At 48.0% G+C, this 24417-nt stretch overlaps 1 protein-coding gene across 1 annotated transcript in view; it reads left to right on the forward strand.

Moving 5' to 3' along the window:
* Nucleotides 1-24417, forward strand: part of LOC119970346 (fructose-1,6-bisphosphatase isozyme 2-like) — a 69324-nt gene that overhangs the window by 24614 nt on the left and 20293 nt on the right. Inside the window, exons 4-5 of the mRNA XM_038804809.1 lie at nt 14221-14361; nt 21473-21610. Coding sequence (XP_038660737.1) covers nt 14221-14361; nt 21473-21610 — 279 coding nt within the window. The remainder of the gene's footprint in view (nt 1-14220; nt 14362-21472; nt 21611-24417) is intronic.

Genomic DNA, 24417 nt, shown 5'->3' on the forward strand with positions numbered 1-24417 from the left:
GCTGTAACCTGTTCTGATACATGTTTGTAATAAAATACATTTTCTTTTAAAAAGAGAAGTGTCTCCCGAAAGTAATAGGGGAAGATCAGACGGAGTTTGTAAGAGGGAGGCAGCTATTTTCAAACATTAGGAGGGTTCTGAATGTGGCTGGCACCGGCGGAGGGGTGGGGAAACAGAAGTAGTCGTGGCGCTGGATGCCAAGAAGGTATTTGACCGGATAAAGTGGGGATATTTGATGGTGGTTTTGGAGCGGTTTGGGATTGAGGCACAGTTTGTGGAGTGGGTAAAATTACTTTACAGGGAACCGAGGGCGAGTGTCTGCATGAATAGCATGAATTCTGGGTATTTTGCTCTACATCGAGGGACCAGGCATGGGTGTCCTATGTCCCCCCTGTTGTTCACACTTGCAATTGAGCCTTTGGCCATCACACTGAGAAATTAGGGGGTGTGGAGGGAGATTGTGCAGGGTGGGGGAGGGGGGGGGGGGTGTGGAGGTGGAGCATACAGTATCCTTGTACGCAACAACTTGCTATTGTATGTGCTGGAACCAAGCGCGTCGATGGGTGGTATACTAGAGCTACTTCTAATGCTTGGGTCTTTTTCGGGGTATAAAATAAATTTGGATAAAAGTGAATATTTAGTGGTGTCCCGGCCGGGGGTGGGAGCAGGGGAGGGGGAACTGCCATTCCGTAGGGTGGTCACCCATTTTAGATACTTGGTGGTGCAGGTGCCATGGGATTGGGAGGAGCTCCATAGATATAACATCACTAGTTTGGTGGGGAGGGTGAAAGCGGACTTGGCAAGATGGGATTGTCGTCCTCTTTCGCTGGCAGGTCAGGTGCAGGCAATTAAGATGAATGTATTGCCGCAGTTTTTGTTCATTTTTCAATGCTTGTCAATCTTTTTATCAAAGGCATTTTTTAAGGAAGTAGAGAAGATGATTAGCTCTTTCATTTGGGGGGAGGGAAGGTGGCTAGGATTAGGAAGGTGCTGTTGCAGAGAGGACGGCAGTCAGGGGGGTTAAGTCTCCCAAATGTATTTTTTTCTGGGGGCCAATTTGCTGGGGGAGAAATATGAGTTAGGGCAGGTGGAGATGTTTAGGTATATACAGGTCTTGAACTTTTGCCAGGAAGGGGGCAGCACGGTGGCTCAGAGGGTTTGCCCTGCTGCCTCATGGCACCAAGGTCCCAGGTTCGATTCTGGGTCACTGTCTGTGTGGAGTTTGCACATTCTCCCTATGTTTACATGGGTTTAGACCCCACAACCCAAAGATGTGCAGGCTAGGTGGATTGGCCACACTAAATTGGCCCTTAATTGGAAAAAAAATGATTTGAGTACTCTAAGTTTATTTTTTTTTAATGTTTTGCTAGGAAGGAGATACAGAGCTTTACGATGGCACTGGCTCCCAAACTGTTGGAAGAGATACTGACGGCAGGGGAATGGAGAAGGGGGTGGTGTTGGCAATTTATGGGGAGATTCTGGGGGAAGATAAGGTATCGCTAGAGAGGATTAAGGCAAAGTGGGAGGAAGAGTTGGGGGAGGGCATGGAGGAGGAGTTGTGTGAGATGCTCCGAAGGGTGAATGCATCAACTTTGGGCGTGTCAGGGCAGCACGGTGGTGCAGTGGTAGCTCTGCAGTCTCACGGCACCGAGGTCCCAGGTTCGATCCCGGCTCTGGGTCACTGTCCGTGTGGAGTTTGCACATTCTCCTCGTGTTTGCGTGGGTTTCACCCACACAACCAAAGATGTGCAAGGTAGGTGGATTGGCCACGCTAAATTGCCCCTTAATTAGAAAAAATTAATTGGGTACTCTAAATTTATAAACAAAAACTTTGTACATGTGGTTGGGGCTGATACTGTTGAAGGTGGTGTATAGGGCACACCTCACAAGGGCGAGGATGAGCCGACTTTTTGAGGGGGCGGAGGATGTTTGTGAACAGTGTGGGGGGTGGGGGCCACTAATCACGTTCATATGTTTTGGTCATGTCCAAAACTGGAGGTGTATTGGAGGGAGGTCTTCAGGGTAATCTCGTAAGTGGTGCATGTGAGACTCGAACTGGGTCCCCTCGAAGCCATATTAGGGGTGTGGGATCGGCCAGGGTTGGAAGCGGGTAAGGAGACAGATGTCTTGGTCTTCACCTCGCTAATCCGAAGGCGGATACTGTTGGGGTGGAGGTCGGCTTCTCCATCCTGTGCCTCGGCTGGCAGGGGGATCTGCTGGAGTTCTTAATGCTCGAGAAAGCGAAATTCAAGCTGAGGGAGAGGATGGAAAGATGAGAATGGGCCTTGTTCATCATGCATTTTCATGAATTGGATAACATCGAACATTAGGGGGGGGGGGGTCGGGGGGGGGGGTGTTTCGGAATATTATTGGAATATAAGTTATTGATGATTCGTTTTCATTGCTGCTTTGTATTCAAAATGTTGAGAGCAGTTTGAGGATGGGTGGGATGAGGGGATTGATGGGTGGGGATTGCAATTGTAGTTGTTGTTATTGTTGATTATTTGTGGTTGTAAAGTGTGATGAAAATGTGAAAAAGGAGAATAAAAATATTTATTAAAAAAACATGTATAAAAACAATTATGGCAGAAATCCCCGACCTAGACTTCCACCAACTACTGCCCATGTCAGCGTGGATTTCACCATTCACCAGTGGATGTGCAGGGTAGGTGGATCAGCCAAATGAAATTACCCCTTAATTGGAAAAATTTAAATTTTTAATAATAAAAAATAGACTCCCCCCAACTCATCATGGGGGGAGACTTCAACCATGTGCAGGACCCCAAAACAGACAAATCCAGCCCAGAATGGGGGCCAAATCAGGAACAGCAAGAGAACTCAGCGCCCCCATGGAGACTGGACACAGCTCTCCTCGCCGTCAAGGTGTTCTGAGAAATATTGTCACAACCCATCAATGGGTATGTAACCTGCAACCAAAATGGGGAGGCACAGAAGGCAGTGATCAGGTGAGAAACTAATCGTATACAGGGCTCTTAGAGACACAAAGAAAGAGCAGCCAGGCAGCAACTAATCAACTCCATATTTGAAGTGGGTCAGTGGTCCACCACAGCCCCACCCATGGAGCTGCTGGCGGGGAGAAAAAACTGCAGATGGAATCTGACCGGCTCTGCACTGGGAAAGCAGTGAACCAGCTCCAACAGACACAGAGATAAGACTTTCCTTTCATGAGCTTGGAAAGATAGCACAGGTCAGGGACGGGAAAGGTGGGGTAGTTACAGCTCCAGACGAGATCATCGGAGGCTTCACAACCTCTTACCGGGGACTGCACACCTCCGGGCCCCTGGAGGGGGACTTGAAGATTAAATAGTTCCTCGATGGGCTGCACATATTAGTTGTGGGAGAGGAGAAGAAACAGGAACTGGAAGCACTGCTAGGACTGGTTGAGATCATGGGATGCATTAATTCCATTAATTCCATGCAAGGTGGCACGGTGGCACAGTGGTTAGCACTGTTGCCTCATGGCGCTGGCCCCGGGTCACTGTCTGTGTTGAGTTTGCACATTCTCCCTGTGTCTGCGTGGGTCTCAAAGCCTGTGCCAATGTGGGTGGCAGCACCCTCCTCGACAGTGAGTCATTGAACATCTCCCGCAAGTGCGGGGGCAGTGCTGTTGCGCACTTCTTGTAGACGTCCAGCAGGAACCTTTCCCGTCCCGGTACCTTCCCTGATTGCATGGAATTTTAAAAAATAATAAATTTAGTTGCAAGGCGACTGGAGAGTTGCTTTCCAGAAGTAATTGTGTAATATCAGGCTGTGATGGTCAAAAGCAGACAGCTAACAACGAACATCAGACAATTGTAGAATGTGCTTATGACCCCACCCGGTGAGGGTTCGCCAGAAGGGATCATCTCCCTGGACGCTGAGAAGGCCTTTGATCAAATAGAATGAAGGTACCTCATGGAGGTGCTGGAATGATTTTGGTTTGGGCCAGTGTTCACCTCCTGGGTAAAACTACTATACAGGGATCCCATGGCGAGTGTATGGCACCAGTTCTGAATACTTTCAGCTACACACAGGCATGAGGCATGGATTCCCACTGTCCCTGCTGCTGTTCACTCTAGCAACTGAGCCACTGGTCATCACTCTTAGATCAGCAAAAGGGAGAACAGGTGTTCAAAGAAGACCTGCTGCTCTACGCCTCGATCCCCCTAGTCAGCATGGGCAAGGTAAATAATTTTTATTATTGTCACAAGTAGGCTTACATTAACACTGCAATGAAGTTTCTGTGAAAAGCCCCTAGTCGCCACATTCCAGCGCCTGTTCGGGTACACAGAGGGAGAATTCAGAATGTCCAATTCACCTAACAGCACGTCTTTCAGGACTTGTGGGAGGAAACCAGAGCACCCGGAGGAAACCCACGCAGACACAGGGAGAATGTGCAGACTCCGCACAGACAGCGGGAATCAAACCTGGGACCCTGGCACTGTGAAGCAACAATGCTACACACTGTGCTACCGTGTGGCCCAGGATTCTCCACCTTAAATGCAGTGTTTTATTAACATCGACCACTGTATCCACTGGAGTGTCAAAGAAGAAGAAGAAGTGACTCAATTGCGAAATATAAGATCCTGAGGAGTCTTGGCAGGGTGGATGCAGAGAGAATTTTCCCTCTTCTAGGAAAATCTAGAACTAAGGATTACTGTTTAAAAATAAGGAAACACGGGGGCAGCACGGTGGCGCAGTGGTTAGCACTGCGACCTCATGGCGCCGAGGTCACAGGTTCGATCCCGGCTCTGGGTCACTGTCCGTGTGGAGTTTGCACGTTCTCCCCGTGTCTGCGTAGGTTTCGCCCCCACAACCCAAAAATGTGCAGAGTAGGTGGATTGGCCACGCTAAATTGCCCCTTAATTGGAAAACAAAATTGAATTGGGTACTCTAAATTTAAAAAAAATAAATAAGGAATCGCTCATTTAAAACAGAGGTGAGGTGAAATTCTTTCAGAAGGTCACTGGAACTCTCTCCCTGGTGGTAGAAGTTGAGTCTTTAAATATTTTTGAGGCAGAAGTGGATAGATTCTTGGTAAACGAGGCAATGATAGGCCATTGTAGGTAGGCAGGGTGCAGATTTGAAGCTATGACCAGATTGGCTATGATCTTATCAAAGGCAGAGCAGTCTTGAGTGGCCGAATGGCCTACTCCTGATCCTTGTTTGTATGTGGTTAGGTACAGCCATAATGCTGTTAGGAAAGAAGTTCCAGGAGTTTTGACTCAGCTACTGTAAAGCAACGGCAAAATAGTTTCAAGTCAGGATGGTGTGTGGCTTGGAGGGGAACCTGCAGGTGGTGGTGTTCTCATCCACCTATTTCCCTTGCCCTTCTAGATGGTTGAAGTTGTGAGTTTGGAAGGTGTTGTCTAAGGAGCCTAATGAGTTGCGGCTGTGCATCGTGTAGATAGTAGACACTGCTGCCACTATGCATCACTGCTTAGGGAGTGAATGTTCATGGGGTGCCAATTAAGTGGGCTGCTTTGTCTTGGATGGTGTCAAGCCTCTTGAATTTTGTTGGAACTGCACTCATCCAGGCAAGGTGGATTGGTCCAGAAGTTGGATAAGTGTTCATAAAAAAGCCCAGATTTTGTGAAAGTGGTGAAGACAAAATTGTCATTCCTCCAATTAAACTGACACATGCTGAGATAAACACATAAATCCAGATGTTGTTGAAAGTGATTCTACACTTCTCCAGAGGGAGAGATGTTGAAGTACTCCTCTCCCCAGGTTGCAATCAATTCATTAGGAATTATATGACGGTGAGTACCATCGTTTCACTGTTGACTTCAAAACCTAGTTCAATGTCTGCCAACTCATATGTTTGCAACAAATAGCCACAAGGGTTCATCAACCTTACCCAGCAAGGAGCTCATCTTTAAAAGTTGGACAGGGATTTGCTTCAATCCCAGAGCTCAGCAGAGTTTGTTTATCTAACTATTTTTGGCATCAGCCCCTCTTGTTTCAGGAGGAGAAAAATAAATCATCCAGTGTTCCTGCTAACAATGACTAAAAACTCTGTTTTAGGGTGCATTGCTGTGAATTTTAGTGAGAATCAGATTGGCTGGTAAGTGTGATGATATGCATAAACAATCATGTATATGTGACATCATGCTGTCGCAAAGGTGGCAGTAGAGAACAACCACATGACACTGCTACCTCAGGGAGTCTGGGGATAGTCTTCGTCGTGGATAGTCACAATTTGTAGCAGCTGTTAGATACTTTATAGTAGTTAATGGATTTTGATAATTTTCTTATGGTTATCTAACCCACTAGTCAAGAACTAGACATTCTATAGTGCACTTATTCCAACCTGCCAAGCACCAGAACGTAACAGTATAAGTACCCTCACTACCTCAAATAGAGTACTGGCAAGGCTTGCATAAAAATAGCCTCATTTGGTGAAGGTGGTATTTGCAGAACTGTAATCAAGCAAATCATTGTCTTCAGGAGAGTGGTGAGCACATGACAGGAGGAGGAGCAATGATGAGGAAAGAGCTCTGAGTCAGCACAATCTGATGACAGGAAGTAGGAGTCAAGGTCATAACGACTGGGTTATTTCAACAAGGATAATCAGCAGTGTACTCTGGCTGAACATTTCTATCCCTTAATAATCATACAAGGGCTGATGCAAGCTATGCCATTAGAGGGAGGAAGCTTTCTGAAGTCAGGCACAGTTGATACGAGAACATGATAGGATCGGTGTTGCTTTATGCTACTTTTGCAAATCCCTTACCAGCTGATTGAAGAATGGCAACAGCAGAAGCCTGAAAGCTAATTTGCTGAGTGTCTTATCACCAGGGGAGAAACTGCATTGGAAATTGCATGACCCAAACAGGTAAAAAGCTTAAAGAAATGACAAATTATTATACAATCCAGAAGAATTAATTTGAGGGACCCCTGACCTTAGTGTCTTTCCCCCCCAAATGGGGCCTGATGGAAGATGCTGTAGTGGCCCTCAGTGAAATAGTTTTGGTTTCTGAAAGGGATGCAGAAATGTGCAGGACAACATGAAGTTTGGCTCAATGGCAAAGGCAACCTATTGTAAAAACATCAAGCCTCAACATAAATACTTGCAGCAAAATCAGCAAATCTATCATGAGAGCAGCAAAGACCTGAGAATGTAAAAGACTGCAGAGATCATAAAGGGGAGATTGCGTAAAGGGCAGGGACTAATCTCAGATTGAAGCAAGTGAACAAAAGTCAATTTCCAGTGGTTATTCAAAATAATAAAACATAATAAAGGAAATTATTTCCAACTTATTGAATGTAAATCATGTGGAGCTGTATGCGCTGGATTCTCCATTCAGGAGAATAAGTGTTCCTATCAGAGGAGAATCGCTGCTGGTCGCCGCTGGCACGAGGAACGGTGCCCAGGTAAGACTCCCTGTCCTTCACCATGCTAATTTATGCATGGGGATTAGATCATTCGATTCCATCAGAATCCCGGCATTTTGAACAGGCAGCCAATTCCGAGGTCCAGCAGCGGACCCCATTCCACTCACAGCAAAAATCCTGCCCGCCACACATGAGGGTGCCCGACACCACCATGACCCCCACAGTCCTCCCATCTGACATCTCCCATCCCCGCACCAGAGACCCCCCTACTAGGGACCCCGAATCAGAGGTCCCCTAACAGAGACTCCTACCACTCTATTGCCTGGACTGCTGTTCAGCTTTAAGGCAGAGTGACTGATAAGGGTCTCTGTTGGGGGCCTCTGATCGACATTCTGATGGGGGCTCTCTGATGGGGGTCTCTTATGGGTCTGTTGGGGGGGGTCAGATGGGGGTCTTTGATGGGAGTTTCTGTTGTGCGTCTCTACTGGGGGTCCCTGATGGGGGGGATCTGATGGGAAGGGGGATCTGATGGGAGGGTCTGATCGGGGCTGATTGTGTCAGTGGAGGGGGGGGGGGGGGTGTTCATGCTGTGGGGATGACCCATTATTCCCATGGTTGGGGGGAAGGATGCCACTAGTTGTCAGCGGAGAGGGGGGGGGGGGGTGACAGGATTTGCATTGTGGAAGTGGAAGGGGCCTTCTGATGGACTTTGAGAGACACCTCAGTTACGCACTGACCCCTTTAACACACCACATCGAGACCATGCTTGGACAAACACACCAAATCCCTCCCAGATCGTGCCAGCAGGGGATGGGAGTATCACAACGGGTGCCAATCCCGTTTGTCCCTTGATGCTCCATTCTTTACGCAATCGGGAGTCCTAATACTGGCTTCGAACAATGGAGAATCCACTCCTATGTTGGGATTCCTTCAATCAGGTTTTCTCATGTTCTGCAGTACCAGAACAGTTTTTATCAAAGTCACAGATGACTGGAATTTTTGAAAACCAGAAGCGATTTGTTCCAGCCTGATGTCACATCGATTGGGTGGGATGATGCTGAAAGTGCGGATGTAGCGGCGTTAGCCCCTATCATGAGATGGAAATTTATTGTAAAATACGCCAATCAGGCTGACATCCTACCTGGGCCTGAACCTGATTACATCATCAAAGTGGGGCGGGGCCAATCTGAAACAGAAATCTCGCCGGTGCAAATTCCATTTTAGTCCTCTATCAAGATTTAGCGGCCAGTATGGGATTTGCACCTGCAGTAACGGGACTGTTTGACCACGGCCAATAGTTACATTTCAACTCCTTAATTCCTCAAGGAGGTTCACAATGGATGAAAAAAACATTTCCTGAATCCTTTCCCTGTGCAACGTTCCTTTAAAATCCTTAAAAAGAAGGAAGATCGGGGGCAGCACTTGGCGCAGTTGTTAGCACTGGCCCTGTGGCGCTGAGAACCCGGGTTTGAATCCCGGCCCTGGGTCACTGTCCGTGTGGAGTTTGCACATTCTCCCCATGTCTGCGTGGGTTTCACCCCTGATGAGACCATCAATTCACTAGAGACACGATTGGAAGTAAACTGTGGTTTTAATAGTCTTACAACTGAGCCTGCCTGCGACCAGAAGAACTGAGGGCAGGCTCATGGCTGCAGCACTTTATACTTCCGGTAGTGGGAGGGGCCATGGGCGGAGCCATAGGCGGAGCCAAGGGTGGAGCCCAGTACGAGCTCAACGGCTCACATACAGAGCCCACAAGGACACAATACAACGCAATTCAATACAGTGTGAATTACAATACAGTATGAATTCACCACATTCACCCCCTGTAAAAAAAATCAAGTCCGGCGGGGGAGTCGGTCCGGTGGCCGAGTCGTCCTTTGGGATCGGTGGAGCACCAGGGTTGCAACCTCTTCGGGTGGCTGGGTGGTGACGATCGGTATGGGTATGAGGGTGGACTCCAGGGGTGTTTCGGCCCGAGCTTCATTCCTGACCGGTGCGACGGGCGCCGGGGGGGCGCAGGAAACCTATAGGCGTGGGGGCGCCGAGCGTGGACAGGGAACCTATAGGCGCAGGGGCGCAGGGCGTGGGGGGTTGGGTGGGGTGTAGTGTGAGGGGTACCTCGGTGGTGGTGGTGGTGGTGGATCCTGCAGGCGCCAGGTCCCGGAGGGAAACGGTGTCCTGACAGCCGTCGGGGTATTCATTAAAAGCGTATTGGGGGTTCGAATGAAGCAGCAGCACTCTCTCTACTAGCGGGTCTGTTTTGTGTGTCCGGACGTGCTTCCGGAGGAGAACCGGGCCCGGTGTCCTCAACCAGGATGGGAGCGAAGCCCCGTGGTAGTGCCCCTAGAGAAAGCAAATAGTCGTTCATGAGTGGTCTGGTTGGTGGCGGTGCATAAGAGGGACCTAATTGCATGGAACGCATCGGGGAGGATCTCCTGCCAATGGGTCGGGAGATTCCTGGACCGGAGGGTCAGTAGGACGGTCTTCCAGACCGTCGCGTTCTCCCTCTCCACCTGCCCGTTCCACCTGGGGTTGTAGCTGGTAGTCCTGCTCGAGGCGATGCCCTTGTCGAGCAGGTACTGACGCAGCTCGTCGCTCATGAAGGACGAACCCCTGTCGCTGTGTACGTAGCTGGGGAACCCGAACAGGGTGAAGACACTGTGCAGGGCTCTGGTGACTGTGTGGGAGGTCATTTCGGTGCACGGGATAGCAAAGGGGAAGTGGGTGAATTCGTCGATGACGTTAAGAAAGTACACATTTTGATTGGTCGAGGGGAGTGGCCCTTTGAAATTGATGCTCAAGCATTCAAAGGGCCGGGAAGCCTTTACCAGGTGGGCCCTGTCTGGTCTATAGAAGTGCAGTTTGCACTCGGCGCAGATCGGGCAATCCCTGGTGATGGCTTTTATCTCCTCGGTGGAGAAAGGCAGATTTTGGGCTTTGATGTAGTGGGCGAGCCGGGTGACCCCCGGGTGGCAGAGGTCATTATAGATAACTTTCAGGCGGTCGTCTTGTGTGCTGGCGCACGTACCGCGGGACAGGGCATCTGGGGGCTCGTTGAGCTTCCCCGGTCGATATATAATATCGTAATTATAGGTGGAGAGTTTGATCCTCCACCGCAGGATTTTATTATTTTTAATTTTGCCCCTTTGCGAGTTGTCGAACATGAAGGCAACCGATCTTTGATCGGTGATGAGGGTAAACCTCAGGTAGTACCTCCAGTGCCGTACGGCTTCCACAATGGCTTGAGCTTCCTTTTCGACTGAGGAGTGTCGAAGTTCCGAAGCGGAGAGGGTTCGGGAGAAGAAGGCGACTGGTCTCCTTGCCTGATTCAGAGTGGCTGCGAGAGCGACCGCTCAGGCATCGCTTTCCACCTGGAAGGGGACGGATTCATCCACCGCCCGCATGGTGGCTTTGGCGATGTCCTCCTTGATGCAGTTGAAGGCCTGGTGGGTCTCAGCTGACAGTGCGAAGAGTGTGGTCTTAAATAGTGGGCGGGCTTTGTCCGCATACTGGGGGACCCACTGGGCGTAATACGAGAAGAATCTAAGGCACCTCTTGAGGGCCCTGGGACAATGAGGGAGAGGGAGTTGTAAGAGGCGGCGCATACGGTCCGGGTCGGGGCCCAGGACTCCGTTCTCGGTGGAGGTTGGCGTCGTGGTCCTGCTGATCATGGCCGCAGATGGTGACATTGTCCAAGTACGGAAATGTGGCCCGCAGCCCGTACTGGTCCACCATTCGGTCCATTGTTTGTTGGAACACCGAGACCCCATTCGTGACGCTAAAGGGGACCCGGAGGAAGTGGAAGAAGCGGCCGTCTGCCTCGAACGCTGTGTAGTGGCGGTCCTCCGGACGGATTGGGAGCTGGTGGTAAGCAGACTTCAGATCCACCGTGGAGAATATGCGGTACTGGGCGATCTGATTGACCATGTCTGCAATCCTGGGGAGGGGGTACGCATCGAGGTGCGTGAACCGGTTAATGGTTTGGCTATAATCAACCACCATTCGGAACTTTTCCCCGGTCTTGACGACCACCACCTGAGCTCTCCAGGGGCTGTTATTGGCCTCTATGACTCCCTCACGTAGGAGCCACTGGACTTCGGCTCTGATGAATACTCTATCCTGCAGGCTGTACCGCCTGATGCGAGTTGGATTTGGACCGAGTGCGAGCCTGAGGCGAGGGAGATAGTTTGCCGTGCAGGGAAAATAGGGAGCGAACAGCGTCTTACCAGGTCAGGATGCACGAAGCTCTCGGTGCTCCCGGAGTCGAAGAGGCACGGTGTCCTGTACCCGTTGATTTTAACGGACATCATCGAGCTCTGGAGGTGCTTTGGATGCGACTGGTCCAGCGTGACCGCGTTGAGTTGGGGGTAGTCGGCGGCTCGATCAGCAGTGCTGGAGTGGCCCCGTGATGACTGTCCGCTGATGTCGTAGTCGTCGAGGTTCGGTTCAGTTGATGGCCAAGATGGGGGCCCCCGTTGATCGCACGTGGCGGGTGGCGAGGAATATGGCGTCCAAGATGGTAGCCCCCATGACTCGCACATGGCTGGCTGCATCGGGGATGATTGCCAAGATGGCGGCCCCCATGAATCGCACGTGTCAGGCGGAGGCGGAGTCGGCAGACACACTGCAGCATTACGGGGTCTGCGGGCCTGCAAGTTTGGGAGGCGAGTGCTATGGACTGCGGGGGAGTTAGAAAGTTTTGATTTTGCCAGGCAGACTTGGGCATAGTGACCTTTGCGACTGCAGCTGCTGCAGGTCGCGTTGCAGGCCGGGCAGTGCTGCCGTGGGTGTTGGGGCTGTCCACAAAAATGGCACGCTGGCGCTCTATAGTAGGTAGGTGACCGTGCGGCGCAGGCCTGGGGCAGTCGCTGGTCGGGGGCCTATGATGGGGTCGCTTGGTCCACGGGGAAGGAGTTCATACTGCGGAACGCGACCTCCATAGTCGTTGCCAACTCTACAGTGTCCTCCAAGTTCTGGGCCCCTTTTTCAAGTAGTCGCTGGCGCACATAGTTAGACCTGAGCCCTGCAACGTATACATCACGGACAGCGAGTTCCATATGTTGGGAGGCCGTTACAGCCTGAAAATTGCAGTCCCAAGCAAGGTCTTTTAAGTCGCGCAGGAAGTCTTCCAGCGACTCTGCAGGGCGCTGGCAGCGGGTCGTGAAAATGTGCCGCGCGTAGACCTCATTAATCGGCCGCACGTACAATTGGTCGAGCATAGCCAGTGCCTCCGTATATGAGGTGGTACAATTGAGTTGCGTAGAGATATGATGGCTCACCCGTGCATGCAGTAGGCTGAGTTTCTGCTCCTCTGTAGTCTCAGATGTGCTTGATTCAGCCAGGTAGGCCTTGAAACATCGTAGCCAGTGTAGGAAGATTTCCTTCGCCTCTGCAGCCTGCGGGTCGAGTTCTAGTCGGTCAGGTTTGAGGGCTGATTCCATAGTAGTTTTCTTCAAGTTTTCTAAGACTATTTAATTGATGTGACCATCAATTCACTAGAGACACGATTGGAAGTAAACTGTGGTTTTAATAGTTTTACAACTGAGCCTGCCTGCGACCAGAAGAACTGAAGGCAGCCTCACGGCTGCAGCACTTTATACTTCCGGTAGTGGGAGGGGCCATGGGCAGAGCCAATGACGGAGCCCAGTACAAGCTCCTCATCTCCCCCTATGGGCAGAGCTGCGCAACGGCTCACATACAGAGCCCACAAGGACATAATACAATGCAATGCAATACAGTGTGAATTACAATACAGTATGAATTCACCAAAACTCACACAACCCAAAGATGTGCAGGTTAGGTGGATTGGCCACGCTTAGTTACCCCTTAATTGGAAAAAGAAATTATAGGGTATTCTGAATTAATTTTTTAAAAAGGGAGATCTTGTGGTAGTGTTAGTGTGGGCTAGAAGCTTTGGGTTTGGGACCCATTCGATGAATTAATAGCCATGGAATGTTCATTCATAATGTGGCCAAACAGGTTGAAGGCCATGTTCACCAATGGCCTCTTAGGGCATGGTACCCAGAGGAGGACGAGAAAAAAGAAGAGAATCCATCAGAATCTGCAACTGTTTCAGCTCTTTCGGCACATGCATGGTACGTTGAATGACAACACTCAGGGAATCTCTTCAGGACATTTGAAGAACCAACACAAATTTCCTGTGTTCCATCAGCATGAAAACACAGCAAAACGGGTGAGTGGGGACTGAAGTTGGAGCAATCCCAATTATTCTGGGTATCTACTTATCAAAATTTCTATTTATTATGGGGTGGGATAGGATAGCAATATTCAAATAGAGGAAATACATCACTCTCCTGAACAACACTAGGGGAGAATAGCTGTTTATTTGACCATGGTTTCCATTGTTACTCAGATCCTTGGGTATGTAAAATGGTGAAGGATTTATTTTCCACAACAGTTGATTGAAAAGTGATTGATTGCACAACAGATCCTGGACTGTTAAAAAATGAGACGTATAAAATCTTAAGTTGGACAATGTACCCATTGGTATCGTGGGGAAGAGCCAGTGAGTTTTTCATTCCCACCTGAGCTTGATGTCCCTGCAGCACCCTCAGTGTCTGAACAATTTGGTCCCTGTAAGTGAGAACGGGCAACTTGTAAATGGATGAATATCCCATTTGCTACCCAGAGGAAAGATGAGTCCTGGAATTTAGGTTAGAATTCTGGAGCTCTTTATTAATACACTAACTTTATATGTTGGCATGGCACCCTGTTAAAATAAAAATGACACAACACACTAAGGCATATGATCCTCGTGTAGGAATTGTGAGTCACGATTATTCAATCACTGCACCTCATCCTTACTAAACTGTTTTTCTGGAAAATGATCACAATTTTCCATTGTTTTGCCTTTGACAGGATACTGACATGCAGGCTTCTGAAGAACTTGCTCTTCAACCAGGAAGAACCATGGTAGCTGCTGGGTATGCACTCTATGGCAGTGCTACCCTAGTGGCGCTCTCCACGGGACAAGGTGTCAACTTCTTCATGTTGGACCCAGTAAGTAGCTAATATTACTCAAGAATTATCATCATCTCTGATTTGGTGCACTACCTGTGAGTATTTGTGCTGTTGGAAAAAGCCAAAATAAATTATTGCACCATAATTGTCTTTGCATCAATCTGAGCATGTGGTTTGGGGGTAAGGAAATTGGAATACAATTTACTTATGAGGTTAAGATTTCAGTTCAGGTCCTAACAGAACATTAATAATGAACTTAGTGAAAGAAGATAGCCTTTTTTGCCGGGTGGGGTGCAGGTGGCATGGGGACATTGGAATCATGAAATAAATTTTTTTTTGTAAAATATTTTTATTCTCCATTTTCACATTTTCTTCAGAATTTACACCCCACCAACAAGCAGTAAACGGTAACAAATACAAAGTCAATCCCCTTATCAACAACAATGATCCCATCCTCCCACCACACCAAACAACAACCCACCTGACAATATAAGCATCAAATAAATCAAACCTTCCCACGGTGGGAAAAACAAAAGAAAAAAAAAGAAAAAGGAATCAGGAATCGCCTATGGTCACCATTGACCTATAGAGTCCATCCCCCCCCCCCCCCCCCCCCTAACATTCAATGCCATCCAATCCCCGAAAGAGTACCGTAAATGACACCCATGAATTGTTAACCCCCCTCCCTGACTCCTCCCCTCCACTTCCTCTTATAAAACTCCTCCCCCCAACCTCGGTCCCTTCCCCCCCAACTTTCCACCCCGGCTAGACTCATCAGAACCTGTTCTGCAAGCTCCGATGGCCGCAGCCCCCTCCCCCCACCTCACTCCCGTTCACTGGCTGGCTTAAACCGGCCAGCGTGGAGGCCCCCGCCCGGGTCTCTTTCCCCATTGCCTGGTTCCAGGAAAACCAAGAAATCCCCTTTAGCACACAAACCCCGCATACACACCCAAGTCCCAAAGAACCATCATTGCAAGTGAAAGTCCCATCTCTTCCCTTGTCCAAATATATACAACGTTAGCTCATTTAGCACATACACCAGCATGCAGTGAAAAAATACAGTTACATGAGGCTACATCGGTACACGACCATTTCTCAATTCAGCCTCCGCAAACTCCTCCGCTGCTTCTGCTGTCCCGAAATAAAAGTCCTTGGATTTGTAGGTCACCCTCAACTTAGCTGGGTATACTATGCCGCACTGCACCTTGCTGATGTACCGTGCCTTCTTCACCCGGCTGATGGCAGCCCGCCTCCTAGCCAGCTCCACCGTAAAGTCCTGATATATACGTATACCAGCTCCAGCCCACTGCACCACCCGCTTCTGCTTTGCCCAGCACAGGACCTTCTCATTCACACAGTACCTACACAGAGTCACTACTCTTGGCAGCTCACTCTCCTTTGGTACAGGCCTCCACGACGAATGAGCCCGATCCAGTTCATATCGGGAGGGATCTACCCCCTCCCCCAATAGCTTCGCTAACATCGTGGCAAAATACTCAGTTGACCTCGGGCCTTCCACTCCTTCGGGCAGACCCACAATCCTCAGATTCAGTCGCCTGGATCTGTTTTCCAAGTTGTCCATTTTGGCTCGCAGACCCTTGTTGATCTCTATCGCCTTCCGCATCTCCTTCCCCATCGAGGTAAGTTGATCACTGTGCTGCAATAATGTCTCTTCCACTTCCTTCAGCGCCTCGCCTTGCTCCCGCACCTCCGCCACTGCACTCAATACTGCCGCCCTCACCGGGGCAATCGCCTCCTCCACCAGCACTTTCAATACTGCCGCCATCTCCTTCCTCATCGCCTCCATGTGTTTTACGAACGGCCTTTCGAGTTCTGTGGCCATCACCTTAGTCATTTCTTCAGCCATGGGCAATGTGGCCTCCGCTGGTGCCCCAGCCTCCACTTTTCTTGCCATCCCCGTGGTGACCTTTCCACTCCCCGCCGAACTTTCAGCCGCTTTTTTCACGGCCTTTTTTAACTTACTTTTGACATTTCCCTTCACTGTGCCTTCTCCCTGCTTTTGCCGCCTCCGTTGCCCCTGGGACCGGGCTTTAAACCCAGAAAATGCCGTTCCCGAACGGGTGCCCTCCAATGTGTGGCTGCCTCCCGCCCACCGTCACCGGAAGTGCCATCATTAAATAAAATTTGAACTGAAAATCATCCATACAACCATTAATTGAAACAGGAACAACAAATAAGACATTCTTGGTTAAGTCACTTCAATCAGAAGGTTCCTCCAAATAGATCTTCTCTGAGCAAAGATCTTCCAGCCGTTGATGTCTATATTGCATTTTTTGAGGGAAGCCTTCAAGGTGTCTTTGATGAGCCTGCTTTGTCCTCCTCTAGTTCGGGTGCCTTCCTTGAACTGTACGAAGAAGATTTGCTTTGGCAATTGAGACTCTGGCATCCTAAGCACGTGACCAGTGGATGATCATGGCCTCGATGCTGGTGCTCTTGGCTCCTCCAGGGACACTAATGTCAGTACACCTGTCTTCCCAACTGATGCAGAGAATCCATCTCAGATGGCACTAATGGAACCTCTCCTGGGCTTTGAGGTGGTGTTCATATGTGGTCCAGATTTCTGAGCCACATAGAAGAGTTGCAAGGATGATTGCCTTGTACACAATAATCTTGGTATCAGCATGGATGTCGTGGTCGTCAAAGACGTCATCCTTAGGTGTCCGAAGGTGGCGTTCGTGGATTGGATACAATTTTGCATCTCTTCATCATTGTTAGCCATAGATGAGAGTTGGCTCCCCACATGGGCAACACAATGGCAAAGTGGTTAGCACTGCTGCCTCACAGTGCCAAGGACCTGGGTTCAATTCCAGCCTCAGATGATTGTCTATGTGGAGTTTGCACTTTCTCCCCATGTCTGCGTGGGTTTCCTACGGGTGCTCAATTTCCTCCCACAGTCCAAAGATGTGTGGGTTAGGTGGATTGGCCATGCTAAATTGTCCTTTAATGTCCAAAGGTTAGGTGGGGTACAGGGATAAGGTGGGAGACGGAGCCACGTAGGGTGCTCTTTTGGAGGGTTGGTGTAGACTTGATGGGCCGAATTGTCTCTTTCTGCACTGAAGAGATTCTATGATTCTATGGCGGAAATGTTTCACGTTTGGGAGGATTTCTCCAATGATCTTGATGGAGGGAGAGACCTGATCTTGCCTGAAGCGGGTTGGTAAAAGACTTGAGTTTTCTTCAGGTTGAGGCTGAGACCGATTCTTCGATATGCGTCCATGGAGTGTCAAACATGGCTTGGAGATTGTCTTCTGAGAGGTGCGGAGATGGCGTTGTCATCCGCAGATCAAAGTTTCACGAGCGACATCAGTATTGTTTTCTTAGGACAGCACGGTGGCGCAGTGGGTTAGCCCTGCTGCCTCACGGCGCCGAGGTCCCAGGTTCGATCCCGGCTCTGGGTCACTGTCCGTGTGGAGTTTGCACATTCTCCCCGTGTTTGCGTGGGTTTCGCCCCACAACCCAAAGATGTGCAGGCTAGGTGGATTGGCCATGCTAAATTGCCCCTTAATTGGAAAAAATGAATTGGGCACTCTAAATTTAAAAAAAAGTATTGTTTTCTTCTTGGATCTCAACCAGTTGAGGTTGAAAGGTTTTCAGTGCATCCTGTAGACAATGTCCACTCCATCGGGAAGCTTGTTCTTGACAAGATGAAGGATGGTGGCAATGAAGATGGAGAACAGAGTGGGGGCGATGACACATCCCTGCTTGGCTACAGTCTTGACCACAAAGGTTTTGGTCTTGTTCCATCGGTGAGGACTGCAGTCAACATCTTGCCTTAGAGGAGTCAGAGGAGGTTGATGAATTTCTCTGTTTATCCATCCTTTGATAGTGTCTTCCATAGCACTTCCCTATTGACTCAATCAAAAGCCTTGGTCAGATCGATGTTGGTATTGCTCCTGGCATTTCTCTTGAAGTTGTTGAGCAGTGAAAATCATGTCCATCGTTCCATGGTTTAGTTGAAAGCCACACTGGCTTTCCAGAAGGATTCCTTCAGAGACTGGGAGAAGGCAGCTAGTGAGGATTTGGGTGACGATCTTCCCAGTGATGGAGAATAGGGAGATTCCTCAGGAGTTCCCACAGTCTACTTTGTTCCCTTTCTTGAAGATGTGGTGATGACGGCATCGCTGAGGTCAGCAGGAATTTCTGTCCCAGATTTTCTGCAACAGCTGACGAAGATGATGGGTGATCTCTTCTCCTCCAAGTTTGAACATCTCTGCTGGAATCCCGTCCACTCCTGCGGCTTTTCCATTCTCCATCTGTTTAATGTCGGCTTTGACTTCATCCGCATTTTGTGGTCGTCTGAAATCGTCTTTGATGGGGAGTTGGGGGATTTCTTTGAACTTGTCCTCATCTATGTTCGTACCATGAATTAGGAATTCTTTGAAGTGTTCTCTCCATTGAAGGCTAATGTTTTTTCTGTGTCTCAAAAGGTCCTTACTCCATGCCAGTTTTCGGCCTTGGGTTTTGGGCCCTTATATTGTCTTGCTGGCATTGAAGAAGTCCCGGGTGTTGTGCTTGTCGGCGAGGAGTTGCTGCTCCTTAGCTTTCTCAATCCACCATTGGTTCTTGATTTCCCTAGTTCTTTTTGTACCTCCACCTTTACTGTTCAATGAGTTGTCCTCTTTGCCTTACTGGTGATGTTGTTTTGCCAGCTGTAAAGAGTTTTTCTCTTCTTGTCGATGAAGTGTTGGATGGTGTGGTTGTTCTCGTCGAACCAGTCTGGGTGATTCCTGGTCTTGTAGCTGATGGTTTCTTCGCAGCTTGAGATAAGGGCTGTCTTCAGCTCTTTCCAGTTTAGAATTAATACTTTGGAGATTTTGGAGAAGACATTGTTGGAAGTTCACTAGCATGCTTGGCTCTTGAAGCTGCTTAACGTTGATCTTTTTTCTGAGCTGTTTCTTCACCTTCACTGCTTCTGGTTAAGTTTGATATACACAGAGGAATGGATGAGCTGCTGATCTGTCCAACAGTCATCTGCACTGGTCATCGCTTTGGTGATGAGGGCTTCCTTTTGATTATGAAATCAGATGATGACGAAGTCGATCATGTGCCAGTGCTTTGATTGTGAATGTCTCCAGGAAGTCTTGAACTTTTCTTTTTTTGGCAGGACAGTGAATTAGTGATGAACAATCTGGTATTCCATACATTTGGTGTGAAGGAAAGCTCTGTTGAAGATGCAATTCCCAATTCCTTCCTTTCCAATGGTTCTTTTCCAGAGTTGGGAGTCCTTTACAACCCTGACATTGAAGTCACCCAGGAAGATTTTCTTATCATCTTTAGGAATGCTAGAGAGTAGAGGACGGCACGGTGGTGCAGTGGTTAGCACTGCTGCCTCACGGCGACGAGGACCCAGGGTCAATCCCTGTCCCAGGTCACTGTCTGTGTGGAATTTGCACATTCTCCCCATGTCTGCATAGATCTCATCCCCACAACCCAAAGTTGTGCAGGGTAGGTGAATTGGCCATCTTAAATTGGCCCTTAATTAGAAAAGTATTTTGAAAAAGGAATGTTAGAGAGTATGGTGTCCAGCATGGATTAGAAGCCATCTTTGGACTCATCATTGGCATCAAGAGTTGGAGTGTAGACACTCACAACCTTTGCCGGCTGGTTCTTGGCAAATTGTAGTTGAAGGGGTCATGAGGCACTCGTTGATGTTGACAGGGAGCTCCGAGAGTCGGTTGACGAGTTCATTCCTTTTTTTTTAAATTTAGAGTACCCAATTCACTTTTTTTCCAATTAAGGGGCAATCCAGCGAGGTCCAATCCACCCAGACTGCACATCCCTGGGCCGTGGGGGCGAAACCCACGCAAACACAGGGAAAACGCGCAAACTCCACACGGACAGCGACCCAGAGCCAGGACCGAAGCCGGGACTGCGGCGCCACGAGGCAGCAGGCCCAACCCACTGCGCCACCGTGCTGCCCTGACGAGTTCATTCCTGATGGTGAATCCAATTCCATGCATCCTGGGCTGATCCTCTGGTTTTCCTCTCCAGAAGAAGGTGTAACCACGACCATCATCCCTCAGCTGCCCTTCACCTGCTCTTCGGGTCTCTTTCAGGGCAGCGACATCAATGTTGAAGTGCCTGAGCTCACGGGCAATAAAGGCATTCCAGTTGCGTGTATTACTCATTAACCATGAGGGTTCGTACATTCTAGGTTCTGAAACTCAGTTTAACTTTGATTTTTGGGCTGCACGGTGGCGCAGTGGGTTAGCCCTGCTGCCTCACGGAGCTGAAGTCCCAGGTTCGATTCCGGCTCTGGGTCACTGTCCGTGTGGAGTTTGCACATTCTCCCCGTGTTTGCGTGGGTTTCGCCCCCGCAACACAAAGATGTGCAGGCTAGGTGAATTGGCCATGCTACATTGCATTGAGACATGGAATCACAACAAATCAACTCCTTTGGGAAAGAAAGAGGCAAATGGATGAGATAAAGAGAATTGCATTTTAATAATCACTTGGCTCACCATAAATTAGTGCTTTTCTTTGTCAGCTATAAGTGTGATTAGCAGAGACATTCTGACACCACGCCCTCATTATCATCTCTTATTCCTGATATTACATATATTTTAAAACTGAATCATAGCAATAATAGTTATTAAAATATAGAAAATCAATTAAAATTTGCTGAGTTGTGATAATTATTAGTTCTGTAAATCGAGGGCAGCATGGTGGCGCAGTGGGTTAGCCCTGCTGCCTTACGGCTCCGAGGTCCCAGGTTCGATCCCGGCTCTGGGTCACAGTCCATGTGGAGTTTGCACATTCTCCCCGCGTTTGCGTGAGTTTCGCTCCCACAACCCAAAGATGTGCAAGGTAGGTGCATTGAACACACTAAATTGCCCCTTAATTGGAAAAAAATGAATTGAGTACACTAATGTTTTTTTAAAAGGTCTGTAAATCGTAAAATTAATTTAACATAAACACTTTTCAGAATAATTGCAGTTATGCAAACCTTAATTCAGTCATCTGTCCTGCTGATATATCAGCACACTCACACTAGGTCATGTCACCTGCTCTAAGTGTAGAAAGGGAATCACCACCATAAACTTAATTGCAGCAAATACCATAAGATGGAATTCTAATAATCCAAACTTTTTATGCTTGACTACTGTTATAATTCTCTTTCCTTATTTAGGCTGTTGGTGAATTTATTCTTGTGGAAAGGAATGTGAAAATAAAGAAGAAGGGAAGTATATACAGCCTGAATGAGGGTTATGCCAAATACTTCGATCCTGCACTCACAGAATATCTCCAAAAGAAAAAATTCCCTGAGGTATGAAATTTGCATTAACAGTCATTGTCCTGGTCAAAGGACGTGTCTCATAAGCTCGAAAATAACTCCACTCGAGTCAGGTGTAACTTGGTTAGATTCAAGGGTTCCCTTTACTCTAAAGTGGAAGGTTGCCTTTCACCTTTAGTGTTCCCAAAAGATAGCTTGGCATGTCAGGAGAGCATATTGGGAACATGGATACACACCCCACCATTTTCTGTCATCATTGAGAAATCACAATCTGCACTGCCAGCATACAAAGCACTGTGTTGGGAGAGCTAAGGGGAAAATGTATACCCCTGGTGTCAAATCAAGGGCAGTAATATGACTGGCCTACAAAACACGTTTTATATGGATCGCTTAGTTGAAATAGGACCCAGGTTATGGAGACTAAAAACCAGGGCTAGATTTTCATGTAGTTGGGCCAACTCTAGAAATTGATGGCAGGGACTGGATAATGTAGTCTTGCCCCCATTCCTGGCAGATCCCATTCTTGCAAGCAGGAAGAAGGGGAAAGGGCATGAATCACACAGGCAGGAAACCCAAACTCTGCAGGGTTATTTGAAATGAGTGCTAGTTCAAAGATACCATATTTTTGCTGTTCCATTCACAGCGTATGAGTCATTAATTTATTGAGATGACTTAAAAGCTCTTAAACGGGGATAAGGTCTGTTTATGTGTCATGATCTGAAGTTATTTAAATCCGCAGCTCTTTAAAACATGAAAAAAGTGAAGTTGCAATGTGCAGTTAGAAGAAAGAAACAAACACCTGTGGTTAGAGTGCATTGATTGACAAGCTATCTGATGTAGCTCAGACAAAAATTATCATCTGTCCCGGCAGTCTCAATAGATTTTATTGCTGACATTTCCCAAGGGCTGTTGATGCTTGACTAAGTTTCAAGCTCCAAAACCACTTCTCTCTTCCAGAGGCTGAGTCCACATTTTGATTGACAGTTTTAAGAGGCTACTAAAAGATTATCTTTGATGTAGTTACTGAATAGAAGTTTGTTGCTTTGATAACAGATTGACTACTTGAGGGGAATTAAAATCTTTGAGTGCATTTCATGAATGATAGTTTTTTTCAGTGCTGAGTAAGAGCATTAGATTATTAGAAAGTTTTTTCATTTCCACGTGACTCCTGAGGTCTGCCAATAGTGGATACTGGGTGAGTAGCTGTGGATGTGGCATGGGTTGTATGAGGTTGCATGGGGGTAGGTGGGGGTGAGGGGTGAGCGCTAGAATGCTTAACAGTCTCTAATAAAACTAGACTGAAGCCTCAGAGAACTGAGGCAGGCTTTCCAAACAACCCACCTCGACACTCGCTCGCCTCCGTGGCTGCTTCTGAACTGCTTCCAGTGGAGGCAGATTCAATGTAATCACACCTCTGCTCCCGCCCTCCCAAAATGAATATCGTGCATGTGGACGTCACTTCCAGGGCAACCTATGAGGCAAGGCTAACAGCTGGCCTCTGGTATTGTTACAAATTAGGAGCAGGAATAAGCAACTCAGCCCCTTGAGCCTGTTCCGCTATTCAATAAGGTCATGGATGATCTGCTCGTAACTTCAACCCTACATTCCTTCCTGGGAGGTTTTGTGGTACAATGGGTGGTATTCCTGCCTCTGAGACAAAAGCTATGGGTTTGGATCCCACCTTACGTCTTGATAGCCCAGGAAGGTGTGTTTATAAAGCGGTCAAAACAGGTTGAATGTCAACCTGCAAAATCCTTCAATATTCCACTGGCGGTAAGAGTAGGCGAGACTTCTGGCCAACCACACTTGATGTGGAGTGGTGCCCCTCAAGCCATTAAGCCTCTGGTGTCAAACTAATGACTGTTCCGGGAATTACTCGCTATGGAAACAGATGAATGTCTGTCTTAGTGCACCACTCAGTCGGGGAAGAGAATTGGAACATTCCTGTGTACTTCTATAACCTTTCACCCCCTTGTTAGTCAAGAATCTATCGAGCTCTGCCTTAAAAATATTCAAGGATTCTTTTTCCGCTACCATTTAGGAAAGAGAATTCCAGAGACTCGCAACCCTCGGAGAGAAAAATTCTCCTCATCGCTGTCTTAAATGAGTGAACCCTTATTTTTAAATAGTGACCCATAGCTCTAGGTTATCCGACAAGAGGAAACAGCCTCTCCTCATCTATCATGTCAATACCCTTCAGGATCTTAAAAGTTTCGATCATGTCAGCTCTCACTCTTCTAAACTCCACTGGGTACAAAACTAACTTCTCCAACCTTTCCTCATAAGTCAACCTGCCCATTCCTGCTATTAGTCTTGCAAACCTTCTTGAACAGCTTCTAACACATTTATATATTTTCTTAAATAAGGAAACAAATGCTGTCCACAATACTCCAGATATGGTCTCACCAATGCCCTGTACAACTGAAGCGTAGCCTCTCTGCTTTTGTAATCAATTCCCTCATAGTGAACAAGAACATTCTATTAGCTTTCTGAATTACTTGCTGCACCTGTAGACCAACCTTTTGTGATTCATGCACCAGGATACCAAGATCCATCTACACCTTCCGGAGCTCTGCAATTTCTTGGAGTCTAGAATAGATAGAAAGCTTATTCTTATTCTTCCTGCCAAAATGGGCAATTTCACATTTGTCGACATTAGACTCCATTTGCCAGATCTTTGCCCACTTACTTAACCCATCTGTGTCTCTTTGTAGCCTCCTTCCATCCTCTTCACAATTTACATTCCTAGCTATCTTTGTGTCGTCGGCAAATTTGATAACCATAACTTTAGTCCGTTCGTCCAAGTCGTTTACATAAATTGTAAAAAGTTGCTGTCCAGC

The sequence above is a fragment of the Scyliorhinus canicula genome, chromosome 8, assembly GCF_902713615.1.
Source record: "Scyliorhinus canicula chromosome 8, sScyCan1.1, whole genome shotgun sequence".
Lineage (NCBI taxonomy): Eukaryota > Metazoa > Chordata > Chondrichthyes > Carcharhiniformes > Scyliorhinidae > Scyliorhinus > Scyliorhinus canicula.